General features: G+C 43.6%; 1 protein-coding gene across 5 annotated transcripts in view; it reads left to right on the top strand.

Moving 5' to 3' along the window:
- APBB1 (amyloid beta precursor protein binding family B member 1) overlaps positions 1-16,203 on the top strand; it is a 295,415-nt gene extending 279,212 nt beyond the window's left edge. For all 5 annotated transcript variants that reach the window (XM_078658717.1, XM_078658716.1, XM_078658720.1 and 2 more), the window contains 2 exons: positions 10,276-10,452; positions 10,611-16,203. In XM_078658717.1, coding sequence (XP_078514843.1) covers positions 10,276-10,452; positions 10,611-10,778 — 345 coding nt within the window. In that variant the 3' untranslated portion in view covers positions 10,779-16,203. The remainder of the gene's footprint in view (positions 1-10,275; positions 10,453-10,610) is intronic.
- Positions 16,204-19,903: the final 3,700 nt, after the last annotated feature.

The following is a 19,903-nucleotide window of genomic DNA, read 5'->3' as shown; positions in this document are numbered from 1 at the left end:
CGTGATGAGAACAGACCCGCACTTCATGCCTAAGGTGGTGTCAAGGTTCCACATGAATCAGAGTATTCAGATTCCTAGCTTCTTCCAAAACCCCACTACAAGCGCTGAGAGGGCGCTCCACACTCTAGACGCAAGAAGGGCAGTGATGCACTACATTGAAAGGACGAAGGACACAGGAAGACAAAACAGTTCTTCGTATCCTTCGCAAACAGTTACATGGGTAAACCAGTGACTAAAAACACCATAGCTCGATGGATCGGACAGACAATACAATCCTGCCACAAGCAAGCGGACCAGGAGTTAACAGGAGGGGCACAGGCCCACTCGACCAGGAAGAAAGGAGCAACAATTGCCTTTCTGGCCAACACACCAATTCAGGACATATGCCGGGCGGCAACATGGGCTTCAGTGCACACGTTCACTAAGCACTATTGCGTGGATGTACAAATGAACAAAGATGCACAAGTAGGACAAAAGGTGCTTCAACATATATTCAACAACCAATGCTCATCTTCCACCCAACCGCCACAAAAGTAACGAAAACCGCTACAAAATCTATGCACAGCATAGTGAATCCAGAAAGATTCACGCTGCAAAACTAATAGTTTCTTACCTGTCGGTGTAGTTTTGCAGTTTGAAGATCTTTCTGGATTCACTAGCGAACCCACCCGCCTCCGCCAGAAAGATGAGGCTGGAAAAAAGGGAAAAAACACATAGAAAAGAAAGCAAGATACGTGAAAAGAATTACGTTGAAAAAAGGATTAACAAACATAGCCATGGATTCACTACAAACGCAGAAAAGAAAAAGACAGAAAAAAGAATCCGAAGATGGCGCCCAAGGGTGGTAGCTTCTGCCGGAAGCATGCCGACGTCACTGAAGGTACACCAAATGGTGGGACGTCGACGCCCACCTGGGCTACGAAAAAGGAAAAAAAAGAGAAAAAATACTACGATTCCAGACCCAACCACCAGATTGCGGAATATGCACAGCATAGTGAATCCAGAAAGATCTTCAAGCTACAAAACTACACCGACAGGTAAGAAACTATTAGTTACTCCCTTTAGCACCTGATTAAAAGAACACCTTGTTCGGAGTCCTCTTTCTAGGCTGCTCATGTATGAAAGTAAACTTTGATGTAGATTACTAAATCTATGGCTCTACCAGAGGAAGCTTAACCCCTTCGACGCTCATGACGAGCTCAGCTCGTCATGAGGTACGCCTGTCGTACGCTCATGACGAGCTGAGCTCGTCATGTAACGCGGGTTTTAAAAAAACTCAGCGTACGGTGGTAAAATGCGCCGCACGCATGAGGTTAAAAGACAAAGCACATTCCCAGTTTGTCACCTGGCGGCTAGAGCTGTTGACATTGGAACCGGAGTACCCAGGTTTGAATACTGGTTTCGGTGCTTGACTTCATATTGTGTGCATCTAGGGAAATCACTTAATCGCTCTGTGCAAAATATGCAGTGTGTGAATTGCATCTGTGTAATCTCAACTTGATGTACTCTTTTCTCTCATTTATCCCACGTAATGTACAGCGCTGTTTCTTCCAGTTGCGCTATGTAAATACCAAGAGATACATACTCCACTGCCTTTCAGAAACACCCAAAGAGACCCACTGCAACCCTACAAATCAGTCACCTAGATGGTGTACCTCAATTCTAGTCTTTCTTCCAGAAAGATGTCCGACACCAAGAAGAGATGATAATGAAGATAACACTCACAGACTGCTCTTACATGTCAACTTCATGATATCTGCATTTGATGGAAGGAGTTGCTTTACATTTTTCTTCATTTTTGTAAAAAATCAAATGCATAAGAAATATAAAAAAACTTAAGGAGAAACAATTAAAAAAATATGTGCCGATATCTTCTCAGACAAAACAAAGTCCTCTGTCCCTTGCAGACTTTGCTCTAACAGACCTTAAATGTGTTCCATATGAGCAAGCCTGCTCAGAAAACCCACCCAACCTTTGTCCCATGAATGATCCATGTACATCAAAGTTATATATCTTACAAAGTATTTGCGAATTAAGCCTTCCTGAGAATTGTCATTTAGGGGGCCAAATCCTGCCTGAGGAAGTGCACGAGATTGTCAATACTAACAGTGTCACAAACAGACTTTGCTCCCGTCTGTCCCCGAACTCTAGGAGATCGAACCCTGTGAGCAGCGCGACTACGAGTACCCCCAGTCTCCATTGGTTAGCATTGGGCACCCAACCTCGAATTTGACCTCTGCACCCTTTTGGAACCGATTTGAACCCTGCCTTGTGTTGACCAAAGACTGAATCTGGAAGTCGAGTACCTACCTGCAAAAACTGCATTCTTGTTTTCCTTCATAAGTTAACATTGCACAGCCTGAAAATTACACTGTCTAATTTTTAAAGTGTAAAGTATTTTTCATGAAAACCGTATTTAACTTTTTGCGAACATCTTGGTCTTGAAATAAATATTGAAATAAGCTTATTTTTCTAAAATTGATGTGGATCTCCTCTTTGAGTTGTGTGTAATTTATTAGTCACTGTCTATAACAAATGTCTTACACTCCTTTGTGTTAGGCCTAAGGCTGCTCTCCACCCTACCAAAAATAGAGCACTTTGGGTTTAGATTGAGCCCTGTACACTTCTCGGAGAATCTCTGAAATCTGTGCACTGTATAACCACTTAGTGGTATGCCATATACAGAGCCAGCTTCATACAGTACCCAGGATGTGGACACCGGTGACAGCATACCTGTCAAAAGTAAAACCTACAAGTTGTCTGATCAGGTAAAGACCAGCGTCAAAGCTGAGGTTGCCAAGATGTTGGCGCTGTGGATGATAGAGCCATGGACCTGCCCAGTGGTTCTTGTGTCCAAGCACAATTCCAAAGGAGGGAACCTTGAGGTGAAGTTCTGTGTGGAATACTGGGCCCTCTGTGCAATTTCCAAGACTGATGCCCACCCAATGCTGATGAGCTCATTGATAGGTTGGGAGGCAGCAAAATATGTGAGTACCTTTGACCTAACATCAGGTTATTGGTAGGTAGCCCTCACACCAAATGTCAAGGAGAAGTCTGCTTTTTTGACACCTGAAGGCCACTTTCAATACAAAGTGATGCCCTTTCGCGGTGACAAATGCACCTTCAGAAACTGGTGATTAGAGTACTCTCAGGTCTTGAAAGTTTTCAGTGCAGCTTATAATGATGATATAGCTGTGTTCATTTCCACCTGGGAGGATCACCTGCTCCACCTCCAGGAAGTACTACAGGCCCTGGAGCAGGCTGGCCTGACTGTCAAGGCAAGTAAGTATCAGACAGAACAAGGCTCTGTTGTGTGCTTGGGCCACCAAGTTGGTGGAGGCCATGTACAGCCTCTTCAAACCAAACTCCAGATAATTCTGACATCGTATTCTTGGTATGACTGATTACCACAGGAGATTTCTGAAAGGATATGGTCCTATAGTGGTACCATTAACCGAACTAACCTCAAAGAAGCAACCCAGAAAAGTCATCTAGACTGAGCGGTGTGAAAAGGCTTTTCATACCCTCAAGAAAGCTCTGTGCTCAACACCAGTCCTGAAGGCACCTGAAATCAGTAAGGAATTAATTGTTCAGACAGATGCCTCTGGCCATTGGATAGGGCCAGTGTTGTTGCAGGTAAATGATTTGAGCCAGGATAAACCACTTTCCTTCATTAGCAGGTGACTCCTCCCTCGAGAGCAGCGTTGGAGTGCTATTGGGAGTGACGTCTTTACTGAGGTTTGGTCCCTGAAAAAGCTGAGACTCTCCCTGTTTGGGACTCACTTTAGAGTTCAAACTGAACACAGATGGTTGATGCAGATGATAGGAGAGAACCCCAAGTTGTTGAGGTGGTTTATTTCCCTACGGGGGATGGATTTCACGGTGGAACACAGACCTGGAACTGACCATGCCAGTGCAGGCAGCTTTTCTAGTTTCTTCTACGTAGATGATAACCACCAGGACAAGGGCACGTCACCTTTCGTCTGAAGTGGGGGCCTTGTAAGGAAATTACTTGTTTTGTATGGTCACCCATAGGTTTTTTTCGACTGATGCTGCTGGTTTATTGACTCTGAGAGTGCACTGAAGCCTGCTAACCAGACCTCTGTGCTAGTGCTCTGACCCCAAAACGTGTATGTTACATTGGCTTTACCAAATTATCATAGGCTAACCTACCTGTTAGCCCCTAGTTAGTATATGGTACCCAGGGCCTACACGTTAGACCCACCTGGTGGCTAGCGAAAGAGAGGGGGGGACTTTGCCTGCTGTGTCCTGCTCATGTAGACAAGACAAAGTAATTCAGGCGTCGCAGCACAGCTGGGTTGTGTTCGGCAGCCCAGCTGCGAACCCAATGATGAAGCATGCCACCAACTAGGTTGGTGGGTGAGGGTTCTTTTAAAAATCCTACTATTTTTTTAATCATTCCTGTGTATGACAATCTGTCATCTTCACTTTTGGATCCCCGAATGGGAACGTCCACATTATTGTTTACTGACAAGACAAAGTCCCCTCCAGAGCCCTGCCAAAGCAAGGAGACGCCAAGGGTCAACCGACTGGCCTCCTTTTCACAGCACAGGGAAACAGCTGAAAAAACCTGTTAAGGGCGAATGGTAGCCCAGATTCCTGAATCGCTGCTCCCCGCCATCGTACACCACCAGGGTCTAGGACTCAACGTTCAGAAGTAGCACCCAAGTCTGCTGGATCCCGGAGAGTTTTCTGAGTGCAGCTTGGTCACCCTGAAAAGGATTTGGCTGTGAATGCACCACCAGACGATTGGTAGTCCTGTGATGACTGGACTTTGGTCAGACCGGAGAGGACCTCATGGGATGTCAAAACCTGTGTCCATGACCCCCTCATCACCTTAGTGGGCCGATGGGTCCCTGCAGGTGGTCCCCCGTCGACCATGTCACATTCACAGCATCCTTGACCATTCTCAAGCATTCTGTACCCTCCCCATCGGTATCATGTTCATAGGAATCCATTGGACGGGGATAAAGTGCCTGCAACTACTTGAAGACTACTACTTCTGTGGCTGTAACTGTTTTGAGGGCCTTGCTAGTCCCCCTGACTAGCTCTATGATGGAGGTGGTCGCACCAAGTAGCTCTAACCGCCCTCATTACAATTTGCTCAACTTTGTACTCAAAAAGTTTCCGAGTGTCAAATTTGTTGAATTTGCCAATGCTTGTTCATGGTTGAGTGGAATGCTGTGATTTCATATACCTTTTAAAGTCTATACTAACTGAACGCTCTGGTTGTGGTCTCTAAAAATATATAAAGAAATTCTATTTTTATATATTGGTGTTGGATTTCTTTGGTTTCTTGTTGTTTCTTCAATTGCTTTAGTGCTATTTAAATTGTTTACACTTATTCCATTGTGTAAGGCGTGCTGCTTATTGCCACATCTACCCAAGGTTGAGCTGAAGGTTTGACAAACAAAACCGAAGGGTCCTTAAAGGGGTTTGGGGAGTGTATTACATGATGAGGTCACACAGCCACACCATAAAGAACACCCTACTTATTCTCATTGTTGTTTAAGGTAAGGCAATTTCTAGGCAATATCTGCCCTTTTGGCTGTCTGTGATTGCTACATTATAAAGGCTGCTGATAGCCAGTTGCAGACACTACTCACTTCATCATGCCCATCTATTGGATCTGCTTGGAGTCGGCATTATCCTTACCTGATGAGAGAGCCGTCACTTTGCTCAAAGTCTGTGTCTGCGCTACAATCAGAAAATTAAATTTAAAAGGTAACCATGTAAAACTAGCTCTCAGGACCTTAGATGGTGGATCCACATCGCCGGTCTCAAAAATGAGTATAAAAGAGGGACTTTACCACCCCTCTTTGTTCCAGGATCCAAGTTCGCCTTGACCAAAGAAGGGAGTGCTCCACAGAGTACTCGAAGAGCTGCTGTGAGGCTATGGTTGATGTCTGCATAACAGCCAGTCTCCCACTGGTAAGGAGGCATCACTGGAAGACTGCACAGCTTCCTGGAAAAGCTGTGGTCTGCCTAGAGCTTAGACCCTGCCATCCTGATCATGGAGGGAAGGACAGTCTGTCTCAGTCATGTTCCTGGCTTGTGGAGCACCCAGAAGAAACCGACTTGTGTTCCGGATGGTGATCAGCACAGACCAAAGCTGAGAGCGATATCCCAGACTTCCGATGAGATTCATTTTGGGAACCACGTGGAGCAGCATCAACTTTGAGTACCCGCATGCCATCAGGCATCTGCCACAAACTTGGGGAGCTGACTGCTGCTGCCTATGAGCAGTTGTATGTCCAGACATCACTGCTGCTGCAGCCAAGGAGTTCCTTGATTGCCCTGAGTCCGTAACTGTCCAGAAAAAGATGACTTCTGACTCCCAGCCTGCCGTGCCACAACTCCAACTTTAACTTAATAATAGGGTCGCTGCCATGACCATGCTCATGCTGCTGGTGGACTCTACCATGTGACCTACCTCAAAGGCGCAGCACGAAGGCAGCTAGCACAAACAGAGCTTTGAAAGATTATGCAACACAAGACGCTGTCTGACAGACTGTGCCTACCCTAAAACTGCATACTGAAATCTGGCACAAGTGCCTTCAAGAACTCCTTAGCAGGATACAATTTTAACTGACCTACAGGTCTCCTGTACTTGGCGATCACCAGCATAACCAAATTGTGTACTTGTACCTCTGCCAATTCTTTTCTCACAGTATCACCTCCCTGTAGAAGAGTGGTAACTACAACCGTCGTACTGGATTCTTGTAGTAGGGCAGGAATTGGCATCCCTGGCCTGGGACCACAGTTGAGAGCCATAGATTGACAACTTTGCTGTAACCCATAGTGTTGGAAGAACCCTGCAACCTAACCACAATCCTGTCTGTGGAAATTACATTTTGCTGTCTTATAAAAGTGCCAATATTTTTACAAGAAAACCACTGGCCTGGACAGCATATTACTGGGTCTGTTGGTTGACTGCTGAGTTCTGTGTTCTTGTACCTCCACACTACCTTGTTGAAAAGATTATGACTGCTCAAGCTCTCAACCCTGAAGGTTAAGTGCAGAATGTGGGCCAGTTTCAGAACCATAATAAGTAGACCCCTAGACATGAAGCAAACTACCACAACTATGCTATGGTTTACTCCCAGTAGCCCTGTCCTCTCCACCCCACCTCTCACCTAATGGGATCTAACACAAACATTTTCTGTCCAGCAGGAAAATTCCCTTCACGCCCTTAGTATGAAAGAATCCCAGATATTTCCTTGATTAGTGAAGGGCAACTAGAATATTTTGTTTATTTCCTCGTCTGTACAGGAATGGTAAAACCAAGAAATGCATGGCTTTATTAATTGTATACTGTGTAATATCTGATAACAAAAGACAAACAGATCAGTTTCAGGAACATCTAGGATTCATTTGGCTAGCGTAAAAGGCTACTTCAACTATTCGCAGAAATGTCGGAGTTGGCATCTAGGGACAGCTACATGGCAATATAGTACACCCATTCATAAGACACTCCTGCCTAGATACAGTCTGCCAACATGTTTGGTTAGATACCAGTAAATTCTCAGCTGTGCACCTCTTTTCTGCGTGGTGATATGCAGTTTTTTTGCTATGATCGCTGCGACAGAGGAGAATCAGCCACCCTGATCCTACTCTACTTTTCCACTGCTTTTAGCACCGTCTCTCGCCACACACTCATCAGACGACTGCACCAGATCGGAATCAATTACGACGCTCTAGGATGGATGGCATCCTTTCTCATGAGGTGCACACAGAGGGTCCATCTCCCTCCCTTCACATCACAGCCCAAGCACACCATCTGCGATGTCCCGGAAGGCTCATCCATCAGTACCACCCTTTTCAACATCTACATTATGATGCTAGCAGACCTCATCAGAACCCACAACAGCAACATAATCTCCTACGCTGACGACAACCAGCTCATCCTTTCACTCTCTGTGGACACCACCTTGACAAAAACCAACTTTGACAGCTGCATGAAGAGCTTCTCAGCCTGGATGAAAGACAGCGGCCTTAAGCTCAACATGAACAAAACAGAAGTGCTGATTTTCGGCAGCCGCACCTACCTTTGGAACGACTTCTGGTGGACCATCGGAACTCAGATCCACCCCAAACCATGGCATAATTTTAGACAGCGAACTCTCCATGAAACGGCAGGGCATCGCTGTTGACTCAGCCTGCTTCAACACACACTCCATGCTTCCCAGAATTTTCAAATGGCTAGCTACCAGCACAACAGTGACGCAGGCCCTAGTCAACAGCCATCTGGACTACGGCAACGCACTCTATGCAGGCACCACCAGTGAACCCATGAAAATACTCCAGGCGGTCCTGAACGCAGCAGCCGGTCTGATCCTTAATCTGCCCAAAAGACCCACATCATCCAGCACCTGAGAGACCTCCACTGGCTCCTCATCCAGAAGAGATGCCATTATAAGCTTATGACCCATGTCTACAAAGCCCTCCTCAGCCAAGGACCAGCATGCATGACCCATCACCTGAACTTCCACCAACCGCTGAGAATTATCTGCTCTGTCCACCGTGCCCTTGCATAGACACCTCGCATCCACCACTGCCACACCGGCGGTCGATCCTTCTCCCACCTCGCCGCCAAATCCTGGCATGTCCTTCCCCTTCGAACAGCTCCCTCATTGGCAGACTTCATGAAGGGACTCAAGACCCGCTCTTAGACTAAGACCCACAGCCCAGTGCCTGGATACCCTAACGGGTGATAAACTGCACTACATAAGTACAGCTAGATTGCTAAGTGTTGCTGGTATTCTATCCGTTTTATCATGAATATCAGTGAGAGTCCATGGAGAAGAAAAGTTACATAACTTTAATCCTCAGCTCCATCATAGGATGTTTTTCTTAATATTCTTAAACCATTGATTTGTCCTCACTGGGATTGCAGGGGCTAAAAGACAGCCATTCTTTTATTTCCAAGTTGATACTATCTACCCGCCTACTTTTTAAAACTTGTTTACATTTAAAAAATAGCTTGCCATAGAAATAAATTACTTTTAGATAGGCATATATTTCTCAAAAAAGTGCGATCTTCTGGGATCACACATAATGAAATGTATTCATTGTTGCTTGAACCTGTGAATATCCCAAGATAAACAGTTTTGATTACAAGTATGTAACTTCCACACCTAAATGTAATTACATTTATTATTTTGAATTCACCTTAGCACCCATTTTTTATTAAGTGTTGTACTGCTGCTGGCAGTGTGCGACACATTAACCATAGTTTCTCAACTTTAAACCAGCAGACCTAAAAGCCACCTGAATACAGTGCCATTTGAATGAGAAAATATGCCAGATTCTAGAACCGGCATTTGAGGCACATTTGTCGTGCTCTAAAGCAATTTTTTTTAAATGTCATTCATTTTCATCTGGCTAACATGATTTTCTTCTAGCACCCTAAATCTTTAGAAATGTTTAAGGTTCTCTTCATTTAGTTACATTTTTTGTTGTTGTTAAAAACACAATTTTTGTATGGTGATTGTATTTTTTTTTTAAGTCAGCACTGGGGACATCTGAGATTTGACACAGTAGCTCATGGAAAAAAAAAACCTCTTAATTGCGGGAAAACAGGGCTGCCTTACAAAGATCGGGGCATTGATAACTGTGCCAGGATATAAGAAATTGCTTTTTTGAATGTTTACTTACCTTGTTGGGAAGACCACAAGCCACCTTTCTCTAAGGGTATCCAGTTGTCATTTTCGGGGTTCTTTATACTACGGCGCCAAGGGAATTGGAACTAAACAGTTCCAGATTGATATTGACAATGTATGTGTATCTTTCTTTGTCTTTTCCTGCCAGGATATTTCATTTGTTTTCCCATAATTTGTTTACTCCACAGTCCTCTTGTTTCCTTATATTCTTCATTCAGCTGTATTATCTTCCACTCGTTTTTCACACATCTTCTGACTTCTTCCTTTATTAACCACCTTCATGTCACTCCTTCCTCTTCTTCTGCTTTCACCTATTCGCTTCACTTGTTTTCCAGTTTGTAATCCTCTGCTTTAATTGCCATATCCATGGTCTCTCAACCTTGCACTTTATTTTTTCGTCTTTCATTCCTTCTGTCCTTAACATGTGTTCCATTTCACCTCTACTCTCCTGTTTCATTTTACTTTTACACCCCCTTATCCTACATACTACTTTTGTCTGTTTTAGTTTTATTCTCTAAACCCTTAGTGATTGCATTGTCTAATGGATCCTTTCTCTCTGTTTCCTTCCTTCTCTTTTCTCCTCAATCCCTAGACGGAAGACATTCTTTCAGAATGTCGTGTTCGCTTCTTGTCCTTTATGGGTGTTGGTCGAGATGTGCACACCTTCGCTTTCATCATGGCGAATGGACCGGGGAACTTCTGCTGCCACATGTTCTGGTGTGAGCCAAATGCTGCCACCCTATCTGAAGCTGTGCAGGCTGCCTGTATGGTAAGTGACCATTCTTCATCGGATGGGAATCTCCTTGGACTCCCATCTCAAACATGTGTCTCTTCTCAAAGGACGAATTGATATATGCTGTGGAGACTTAGTGAAAGTGTAAATTTTCTTGCTGCTTCTAAATTGGTGATTTGTTCTGTTTCATCCAGCTGCGGTACCAGAAATGCTTGGATGGACGTTCCCAGGGATCCATATCTTGCCTCCCGACACCGCCGGCAGATTCTGTTGCTAGGAGAGTGGGATCCACTGTCAGAAAGGGAGTTCAGTCTCTTCTTGGAACCTTCAAACCAAAACGCCTTGGAGCGCAAACACCGTGAACTATCCCATGCTCCTGATGCTGCAAAGGCAAAGAGGATTGCTGAGAAGAGAGACACATTGTGACGTCTTTTACACCAATGGCTTTTCTCCACTGTCCCAGACCTAGGTGGAGGCACCGTTTCCTTCTCTTCCACCTGAACCCTTGTCTTCCTTCACAGCCCCCAGTGTCTCCCATTGGCAGCCCCCACTTTATTTAACCACCAGGAAAAATCTCCAGCACCAATTTCTTCATAGACTACGCGCTGCTTGAGATTCTGTCTTTTGTAGTGTATCCTGGCGTGTGATGGAAACATCAGTGCTGTTAGACAACTTCTGTTTCAACTCTATTAACTGTCATGTTAGAGCGGAAAATAAGATGTATTGGTGGGTAATAGACCCTGTAACACAGAGCTCCTGCTACCGTCCAACTCCTGTCCGGAAGATGTACCCAGATCCTTCCCCTGTGGTTAGATGCCTCATACGCACCATGCCTGATCCTGAGAGTACTTACTGTCTAGCCTTGTTCAAGACGTATTGTTTTTCCATTTGGGATATTGGGAAAATAATCCCACAGTGGAGTTCAGAATAACGCTCAAAGTGTTGAAGTGTTTCAGAAGTTTCTCCCCTGCATTCCTGCACCATGAATTGGTGATAGATGGATAAAAAAGGATTAAAGCAATATAAATCAGAAGGTCTAATTAGGGAAGTGAGATTTGGAGGCAAATCCATTTTATTGGAAATGCTACTTCTTATTTTTGATTGTTTAAAGAAAATGGATGACTCAACAAAGCAACTCACACTAATTGTTCATGGATTACATCTGTAGTATTGATTACTTTATTCCATGGTCTCTGGTGGCCAACTGTAAAAAAGAAGGTCCCTGGCAAACGATGTGCGGGACCTATAGAATTCCCGGATATCACACACATTCAAAGGCCTTAGAGTGAACCAAGAGTCCTCTTAATGGGGGATTTCTCTGCACTTCAGGTGCCTTTATATAATGGCCTCTTACCTAATTGGTGATGTTTCAAAAGCTGCACACACAAATGATTTCCTTGTTTTTGCCCGCCTCCCCCTTCACATAGTCCGCAGCAGGTCACTTAGGTCCTGCCTTCCATTTTCTTTTTCATGAATAACCTTTTTCAAACTCTGCACTGTGCTGCGGGCCCACATTCAGGCATCCTGTTTCCCTTCTGTTAGCAAACCTCCCAGCTTAGTGTGTGTTAATCCGGACTCTAAACAAGCAGGACCTCTGTCCAGGTTTGTATTTTTCTTGGATTCTGTGTTGGTGGACTTTAGCCTGGGCTGTCCTCTGCCATGCCCAAGAGATAGGAAACTTCTCTGATGCAGCTCATTAGTCCATCCCCTTTGAAAGGATGGGGTTTTCAACTGACCTAGTAATTTATTCACTGCTGCTGATGGGCATTTGGGTGCTGCTGGTACAGTTTAAATCCAAAGAAATGGAGATACAGGATGTGTGAAGAATAGGAGAAAAGGGGATAGGGCAATGGCTCCCTATCAGAGTTCCTTGTTGTTTACTTGAATACAGGCAATAGCGCTCTCCTTTCAGTAGTTTATGATTTTACCTCAGCATGTCTCCTCAAACTTGCAGCCCTCCATCTTAGGGTCTTTGAACACCCCAAAGCTCAAGCTGCCAGAATACATTGCCATTTCACAATGTGAGGAGGGTTTGATCGTGTAAGTGAAGTTTAAAGACTTCACTTGTTCCTTCATGTAGCCCTCCGCCCTGTTAACTTCTCCGATTGTTCACAACTGCAAAATACGGAAGACCAGATAGTATGTGCTAATGAGATAATATAAAGTACATAGTTATATACACCAGAGTGCATGCTGTTTGATAGGGTGCTTCTTTCTGAAGTTGCCCTGCACTATTTCAGTGCAGGGAAACTAATGGAGCGGTGCAATAACTCCAATGTGTTAAGGGCTGCTGAGTGTGTTACCCTAATTCTATATGTTCGCCCACCCTCAGTAACACTACAGAACTCCAGCCGTAACGAGCTGCTTCCAGGCGCTGTCCCGATCTATTGTGCTGGTGAGTTCACACAGCACTCTAGCAATAGTACAAAGGTGTCTGATAGGGAAAAATGTTTGAGTCATATCATATCTGAACACAAGACCTCATACAGGTACCAAGCGGGTACATGAGCAGAATGAATAAATGAATGAAAGACTGTTTGGTCTATTTTCTAATCTCCTTCAAAGCCTCTCTGAAAGGCACGAAGGAGAAGACACTAATGTGGAGTCAGACAATACGTTATGCCGCAGTCCTTCAAGCCTTGTTCACCCAGAGCACTGTTATGGAAGAGGCTGCATCTTGAAGTCGAGATACCTCTCCACACTGCTTCTTGTGTCCTTGCCCTCCAAACACTACTGTGGATAGAGCAAGTCTATGCTGCACTGTCCTCAAACACTACATGGCACCTATGGGGAGCATGATGTAGTGGTGGCTAAAGCAGGAGTGGCCTCTTCATTAGGTTGGATCTCTCTCGCCGCGGGAGGGTTTGTAGCCATAGCCTCCACAGGGCAGGTCTTTCTTACTTGGATGTCTATTCACATTCTCCCCTATCTCAGTGACAAAGCTGCAAGAATTAGACTTATATTTTGTTGTATTGCCTGTAAATTATAAGGTTTTAACACTGTCAGACTATGTACATTGCACTACTGTGACTGTTTTTAATGTTAATTTTGGGGATTTTTGTGTTGTAAAGTTGTATATGTAGTATGTATGGTGCTCAAATGTAGAGCTTGAAAATGAGGAATTCTTGCACAGCTCTGACTGTCCCCAGTAGTCCAACCGCGTCCCACTGGTTTCCTGCTTTTTCTTATTTAATATGTGTCCTTGTCCTCAAGCTAGCACTAACTGAGCCAGCTGTTCAAAGTCAATCCCTGGTTCTCTGAGCAAGAGACAACTCCCATCCTCCACTCTCATCTTACATATTGATGGGTGCTTGTATGAAACTTGGATGAGACGGTCAGATTCATGGAGTTTTTTTTGTACCCTTTTGTTGACTAAATTCTTATATGGATTATAATTTTGGCAGTGGCCTCTTTTTCGTACCAAAGATTAATACAATTACGAATCCAGATTTTGCCCCCTGTTCTTGATCATGAAAACCAGTTCCTTGATCCCAAGGGAATGCCATTGGCAATTCCGTGCTGGTGGCAAGAGATCCATAGTTGCAATATTCCCATGACTCTATCATCCTGTATCCCAGGTCACAAGCCTTGAAGTATATCTAGTCTGCGTTTTCTTCCCCAAGGTCCTCTGCTTTAGCACCGGCAATCCGACCAGATCCGACCATGCATTCGTCTGGATGCCTCTCCTCATATCTTTTTTTATTATTTAAATTGTTTTCACCTCTACTTCATTTAGGAAGTGCTAGACTTTCTATGTATTTTAAGAGTAAGTCCCAGGCTTTGACGCAGGCTTGGAGTGAAATGTAGCTCCTCCTAAGAAGCCCAAAAATATATCCCCTTGCATTTCCTTCTACCTGCCCGCTTCTAGTGCAGTATGGTTTTATAACAATAGAAGGTACACTTTTACACTCCTATGCAGTGCTTAAAATGAGCTGGTACTGAATTACTGCACTCCTTTATTCTCATAAGAGGTGCAATGCTTTTAATTGGAGACTATTAGTGGTTCTCAGTAGCAAGTAAGTGCTGTAGTGTATGGTGCCTGCACTTCTGTTTTTCCATTACTAGCAGTGATCTTGTGTACTAACTTCTAAAATGCTAGCTTATCTATCAACCCCTCTCACTGTTTTCTGGTGCATTAAAAATCCTTGATATTTCCTCAGTCCCAACAGTAAGTTAGGTTTTCTCCACTGCACCCTCAGTGGTTAAAATAGCCCTGTACTCGTCAGATAACTCCGATGCCTCATAAAATGTGTCCTGGTCAAATCCATGCGAGGTAAATAACTTATGGACAGAAACATGTTCTTGAATAGCAAACATGGAAAGAGAGGGCAGGATCATAGCAGCTGACATCCATATCATGATTGCAATGAAACCATACTCCTCTCTTGCACTTCCATTGGAACACCTCTGCCTACTTAAATAGAGTACTACAATCGAGGGCCGCCTCTCTGGCAATACCTTCAGATTTGTTGGGTGAATTAGGACTGGCAATTAATCCAACATGGGCTTCTGTAGCTGTTGGTTATGCTAATTCATCAGCAACTATATTTGTCCTATATGGAACACCAGTGCCCATTACAGACAATATCAGATTGGAATCTGATAACAAATAGATGTACACTACGGCAAGAAACATTCTGCAGTAAGTCCTTGCCAAGAAGCTCACATTTTCCCAAAAGTCAGTACTTTGGGCCATCTGTAGATGAGAAGCTGACACGGTTTGATTTTTGACAAAGCAAGAAGAAACTCTTACATGGCTCTACGAGAGTTGAATCTCCATTCAGAATGCTTTTTGTTTGAGCACCTTTTTAAAAGTAATGCATTCCATCAAGTTCGGATCTTGGACTTCATTGAGGAGATGAGATTATCTGATTATCAGAGAAACAGAAATCCTCTTTCTGGGGATTAGAGATTTCGCTATGTAGACTCATCATGTTTCCTGCAAGTCTTGAGTCTTGTGAGGGCCCAACTCCTCAAGTCCAGAACAAAAACCTCTATATATCTCAAGGACCAGTTTTTAGTAGTTGATCACTCATCAGGGTTTTGCAGATAAGAACTCGGTCTTGTAATGCTATCTCATCAGATGGTACCTTTGCAAATGGTGTTTGTTTCTTAAAACTAAACTTTGCTGCTTTTACAGATATCTCAAAGGATCCCCTTTCCCATGGTAATGTCCCGAAAAAACTATACTCTACTTTAAGTTTAACAGAATTTCCTTTTATTTCAAAGATTTTAAAAGATTATTGTGCCTGTCGTTTCTCTGGAAATATTTTCAGATCGGACGTTTGTAGGAATTGTCTTTGCACTCTGTGTGGAGTTGCCACTTATACACAGTCTTTCTCTTTCTTCGTGTGTAGTGATATTGGCGATTCTTTCTATGAGTCTGTGCTACATGTCTGTAAACCTGCTGGTTGTAGGGATGACTGGTGAGTCACGAACCAGCATTGGCTGCCTCCGTGTTTAGCCTGTGATAGTCATTCAGTAGTGCTCCATGAACGGAGCACTGCTGTTGAGGGACCTTGTTGGGTTTCTCAGTCCGCAGGTTTGTGGAACGTGGTGGAAGTGCATGTGTTTTAATTGTTAACTATGCAGGCAGGTACTGTCAGTTTTGTTTTTATTTACTAGCTTTAAACTAGGCGTGAACTGGAAATGGCCAAACTGGAAGAAATGAACAACAGAACTTTTGTTTAATCTTAAAGGAACTGCACATCTCTGCTATAATAGAGAATTGTATGTGTTGTACTTAATTCAGAACAAAACAATGTAATAAAGGACCTAAAAATCACAGCTTATGGTGTTTTGTGCACTGCATGTTTTTATATGGGATAATGTATGCCACGTGTGAGTTTGTGTCTTTATATCCTACTGCTCTTGCTATAGCAGAAATTGATACAGGCATGTCACGGTAAGCTCATGATGTCAATGCAGAAGGATCTATTTATCAGGTCCCAGTGAGGCAGGCACTTGCTGCCCATCTTCAACCCAAACAAACACAACCATATCTGGGAGCCCTTCTAAACGCTCAAATGGCTCTAGCGTATCCCAGTGCAGCCAGGATTCAGAATTTTCAAACAGTGTTACTACGGTTTCAACACAACCAGTATCTCTCAGCGAGAACATTCATGCAGTTACTAGGGATGATGGCCTCATGCATTGCCAACGTGCCTCGTGCAAGACTAAACATGAGTCCTCTACAAGAATGCTTAGCATGTCAGTGGAATCAATCACAGGGTCAGCTAACAGATCTACTGTTGGTAGACAGCCACACTCATCGCTCCCTGAAGTGGTGGAACACACAATATTTATCAAATGGCGGCCCTTTATTGACCCTATTCCAAAAGTTGTGCTCACAACAGAAGCATCTCTCACTGGATGGGGTGCACACTTACAACATTTAATAGTTCAGGGTCTTTGGAACTGTAAACAACAGAACAATCACATCAACTACTTAGAGCTACAAGCAGGTCAACTAGCGTTAAAACCATTTCTACCTCACCTGGTAAAGAAAGTTGTCTTAATCCGAACGGACAATATGACAACAATATACTATGTACAAAAACAGCGGTGGTACACACTACAACAGTTATGCCTCTCTCAGACCATTTGGCGTTGGGCATTTCATTACAAAATCCAGCTACTGGTAGAACACCTTCCAGGCGCGGACAACATCTTCTCCGATCTCCTCCGCAGAATGAAACCACATATACACGAATGGGAACTTCATCCACAAGTTCTCCTTCCGTACTTTCAAAAATGGGGATTTCTACAAATAAACCTCTTTGCCACAGCACAGAACTCAAAATGCCCAGACTTCATCTCCAGGTTCCCACGCCCTCTATCCAAAGGCAATTCCCTACGGATGAACTGGTCAGGGATATTTACTTACGCTTTTCCACCTCTCCCTCTCGGTTCGGAAACTCAGGCACACATCTCGCACTCTGATTCTCGTAGCTCCCACATTGGCTCATCAGCCATGGTTCACCATACTAGTGAAGTTATCAATGGTTCCACATCAGAAGCTTCACATAACGTCAAACCTCCTCATACAGAACCATGGAGAAATCGAACATCCAAATCCCAAGGACCTCAACCTAGAAATTTGACTCCTGAAGTCAGTTTGGTTATGTAAACCTACCTCCAGATTTTATGACCATTCTTAAAGAAGTAAAGAGACCTACCACTAGAGCATGACAGGCAGCAAAGTAAAAAAGATTTGTCTTATATTTCAATAATAACTCAATTGGTCCGCTAGATGCATCTATACAGAATAGTATTTGTTATCTTTTGCATCTACAATGCGCAGGTTTAGCCTACTCATCTATTTGACTACACCTTGCAGCTGTAGCTGCATATCTTCAAAACGGGCAACATTTATCTTTATTTAAAGTTCCAGAAATCAAAGCCTTAATGGAAGGCCTTAAAAGAATAATACCACCCATGGTACCAGCAGCCCCTGTCTGCAACTTCAACATTGTTCTTACAAGACTTATGGGCGCACCTTTTGAACGATTACACAATTGTTCATTGCAATTTCTTTCATGGAAGGTTGCCTTCTTAATCTCTATCACTTAACTTAGATGGGTTAGTGAGTTCAAAGAACCCTTCTTTCAACTTCATAAAGATAGGATAGTTCTTCGTACAAATCCCAAATTTCTGCCAAAAGTAGTCTCTGCTTTTCATATTAACCAATCAGTTGAGTTACCTGTGTTGTTCCCTCAACCTGATTCACTAGTAGAAAGAGCTCTATACTCCCTTGATGTCAAAAGAGCACTATTACATTACATTGAAAGGACAAAAGATTTTCACAAAACAACTTTTTGTTGCCTTTGCTCCACCTCATAAAGGGAAATTATCTCTGAATCCTGTATTTGAAGATGGATTGTCATTTGTGTTCAAACTTGCTATGTTAAAGCTAAAAGAACTTTAACTGTCCCACCTAGAGCACATTCTACTCACAAAATAGGAGCATCTATGGCCTTTTTAGGCAACATTCTCATAGCTGACGTATGTAAGGCAGCTACATGGTCCACACCACAACCATTTACCAAACATTATTGTGTGGATGCATTAGCACGTCAACAAGCTAATGTATGACAAGCAGTGCTAACACATTTTTTTTCAAACCACTGCAACACCCACTGGTTAGCCACCGCTTTAGGAAACGTACTGCTATACAGTCTATACAAAGTATGCTTATATACAGCACACATGCCTCAAACATATTATGTTACCCAATAAGCATCTGTTCTTGGCATGTAGAGCTGTAGATTATTTTTTTAACTTTATTTATCATTGATTATCAAACATCCAAGCATTATGTTTCATTTGTTGCATTCCATGGAAATGTAACATACATAAAAATGGTATCATGTCCAGCTCTCCTTGTAATACACAAAGGTATCTCGTCAGATTATAAACACAATATGTTATGCAACACAATACATGCCATTCAGTTCTTAACAGCTCGATCTGTGTAGAAATGACCCTTTCAGTTTTATCAAAGCGGCAGATCATTACCCTCTATTCGTCGTTGTCCTTATCCTGGAGTAATCGATGATGCTGACTCGGCGAGAATGAGGTGGAGTGAAATACACCAATGCAGCACAGCGCCTTAAATGACATATCAGTGTGCAATCCCAATGTCCTAACCAATACCCGTGGGTACTATCCCTGAGTTAGGCTGGGAGTTGGAGGGATTGTTCAGGGTGTCAATGTATACCTTATATGAGCCCCAGATATCTTTTGGGCATGCTGCGCTGGGTAGCAGGCTAGAATAGATCTTGCTATTTGTACTACAGAATGCTAAACTATTCAGCATGCCTTGCATCGTAGGAGAGATCCTGCTAACCCAATAAAATGCTATCTCTTGTTTTACCATGAGGAAGCAAAGGGATGCTAGCTTCCGGACTGCTTTAGGAAAGTTGACCGTGTAGCCCAACAGTGCCACCTCTGGGGTAGGAACCAGTGGGAGCCCAAGAATGTTCCCTAATGTTTTGTGCACCTGGTCACAGTATGGGTGTATGGGAGGGCATGTCCCGGCCAAATGGCGAAATCAGTGCATTGTGTGCCACATTTCCGGCATGTGTGAGGCCTGCCTGGGTCAATTTTATGTAGTTGTGCCGGTGTCGTGTAAATTCTACGAGGAAACTTGTGTAATAGTTTATGATGACTATTTAATGACACGTTTTTGTAACCTTGCAAGAGACGGACCACAGGTCGTCCGAAATAGGATGCCCTAGGTCGGTGTCCCACTCCGAATGGAGCCTGTCGTCCATACTAGAAACTTGTGCTATGCATAGTTTGTAAAGTTTGGAAATTATGTGTGCACCACTCTCAATGAGTAGAGTTAGCGACTTGAATGAGTCTGGCTCCAGCGGGAAGCCAACGATCGTGGTTCTCAGTGCTGAGTGCCGTCTTCTGAGTACGAATTTATCCATGAACGTGACTTCATGGAAGCGGGTGTCCTCCGTGGCCGAAAATATATGCT

The sequence above is a fragment of the Lissotriton helveticus genome, chromosome 8 (assembly GCF_964261635.1).
Source record: "Lissotriton helveticus chromosome 8, aLisHel1.1, whole genome shotgun sequence".
NCBI lineage: Eukaryota > Metazoa > Chordata > Amphibia > Caudata > Salamandridae > Lissotriton > Lissotriton helveticus.
The sequence above is the reverse complement of the archived record's forward strand: the minus strand, read 5'-3'. Positions and strand labels throughout refer to the sequence as shown.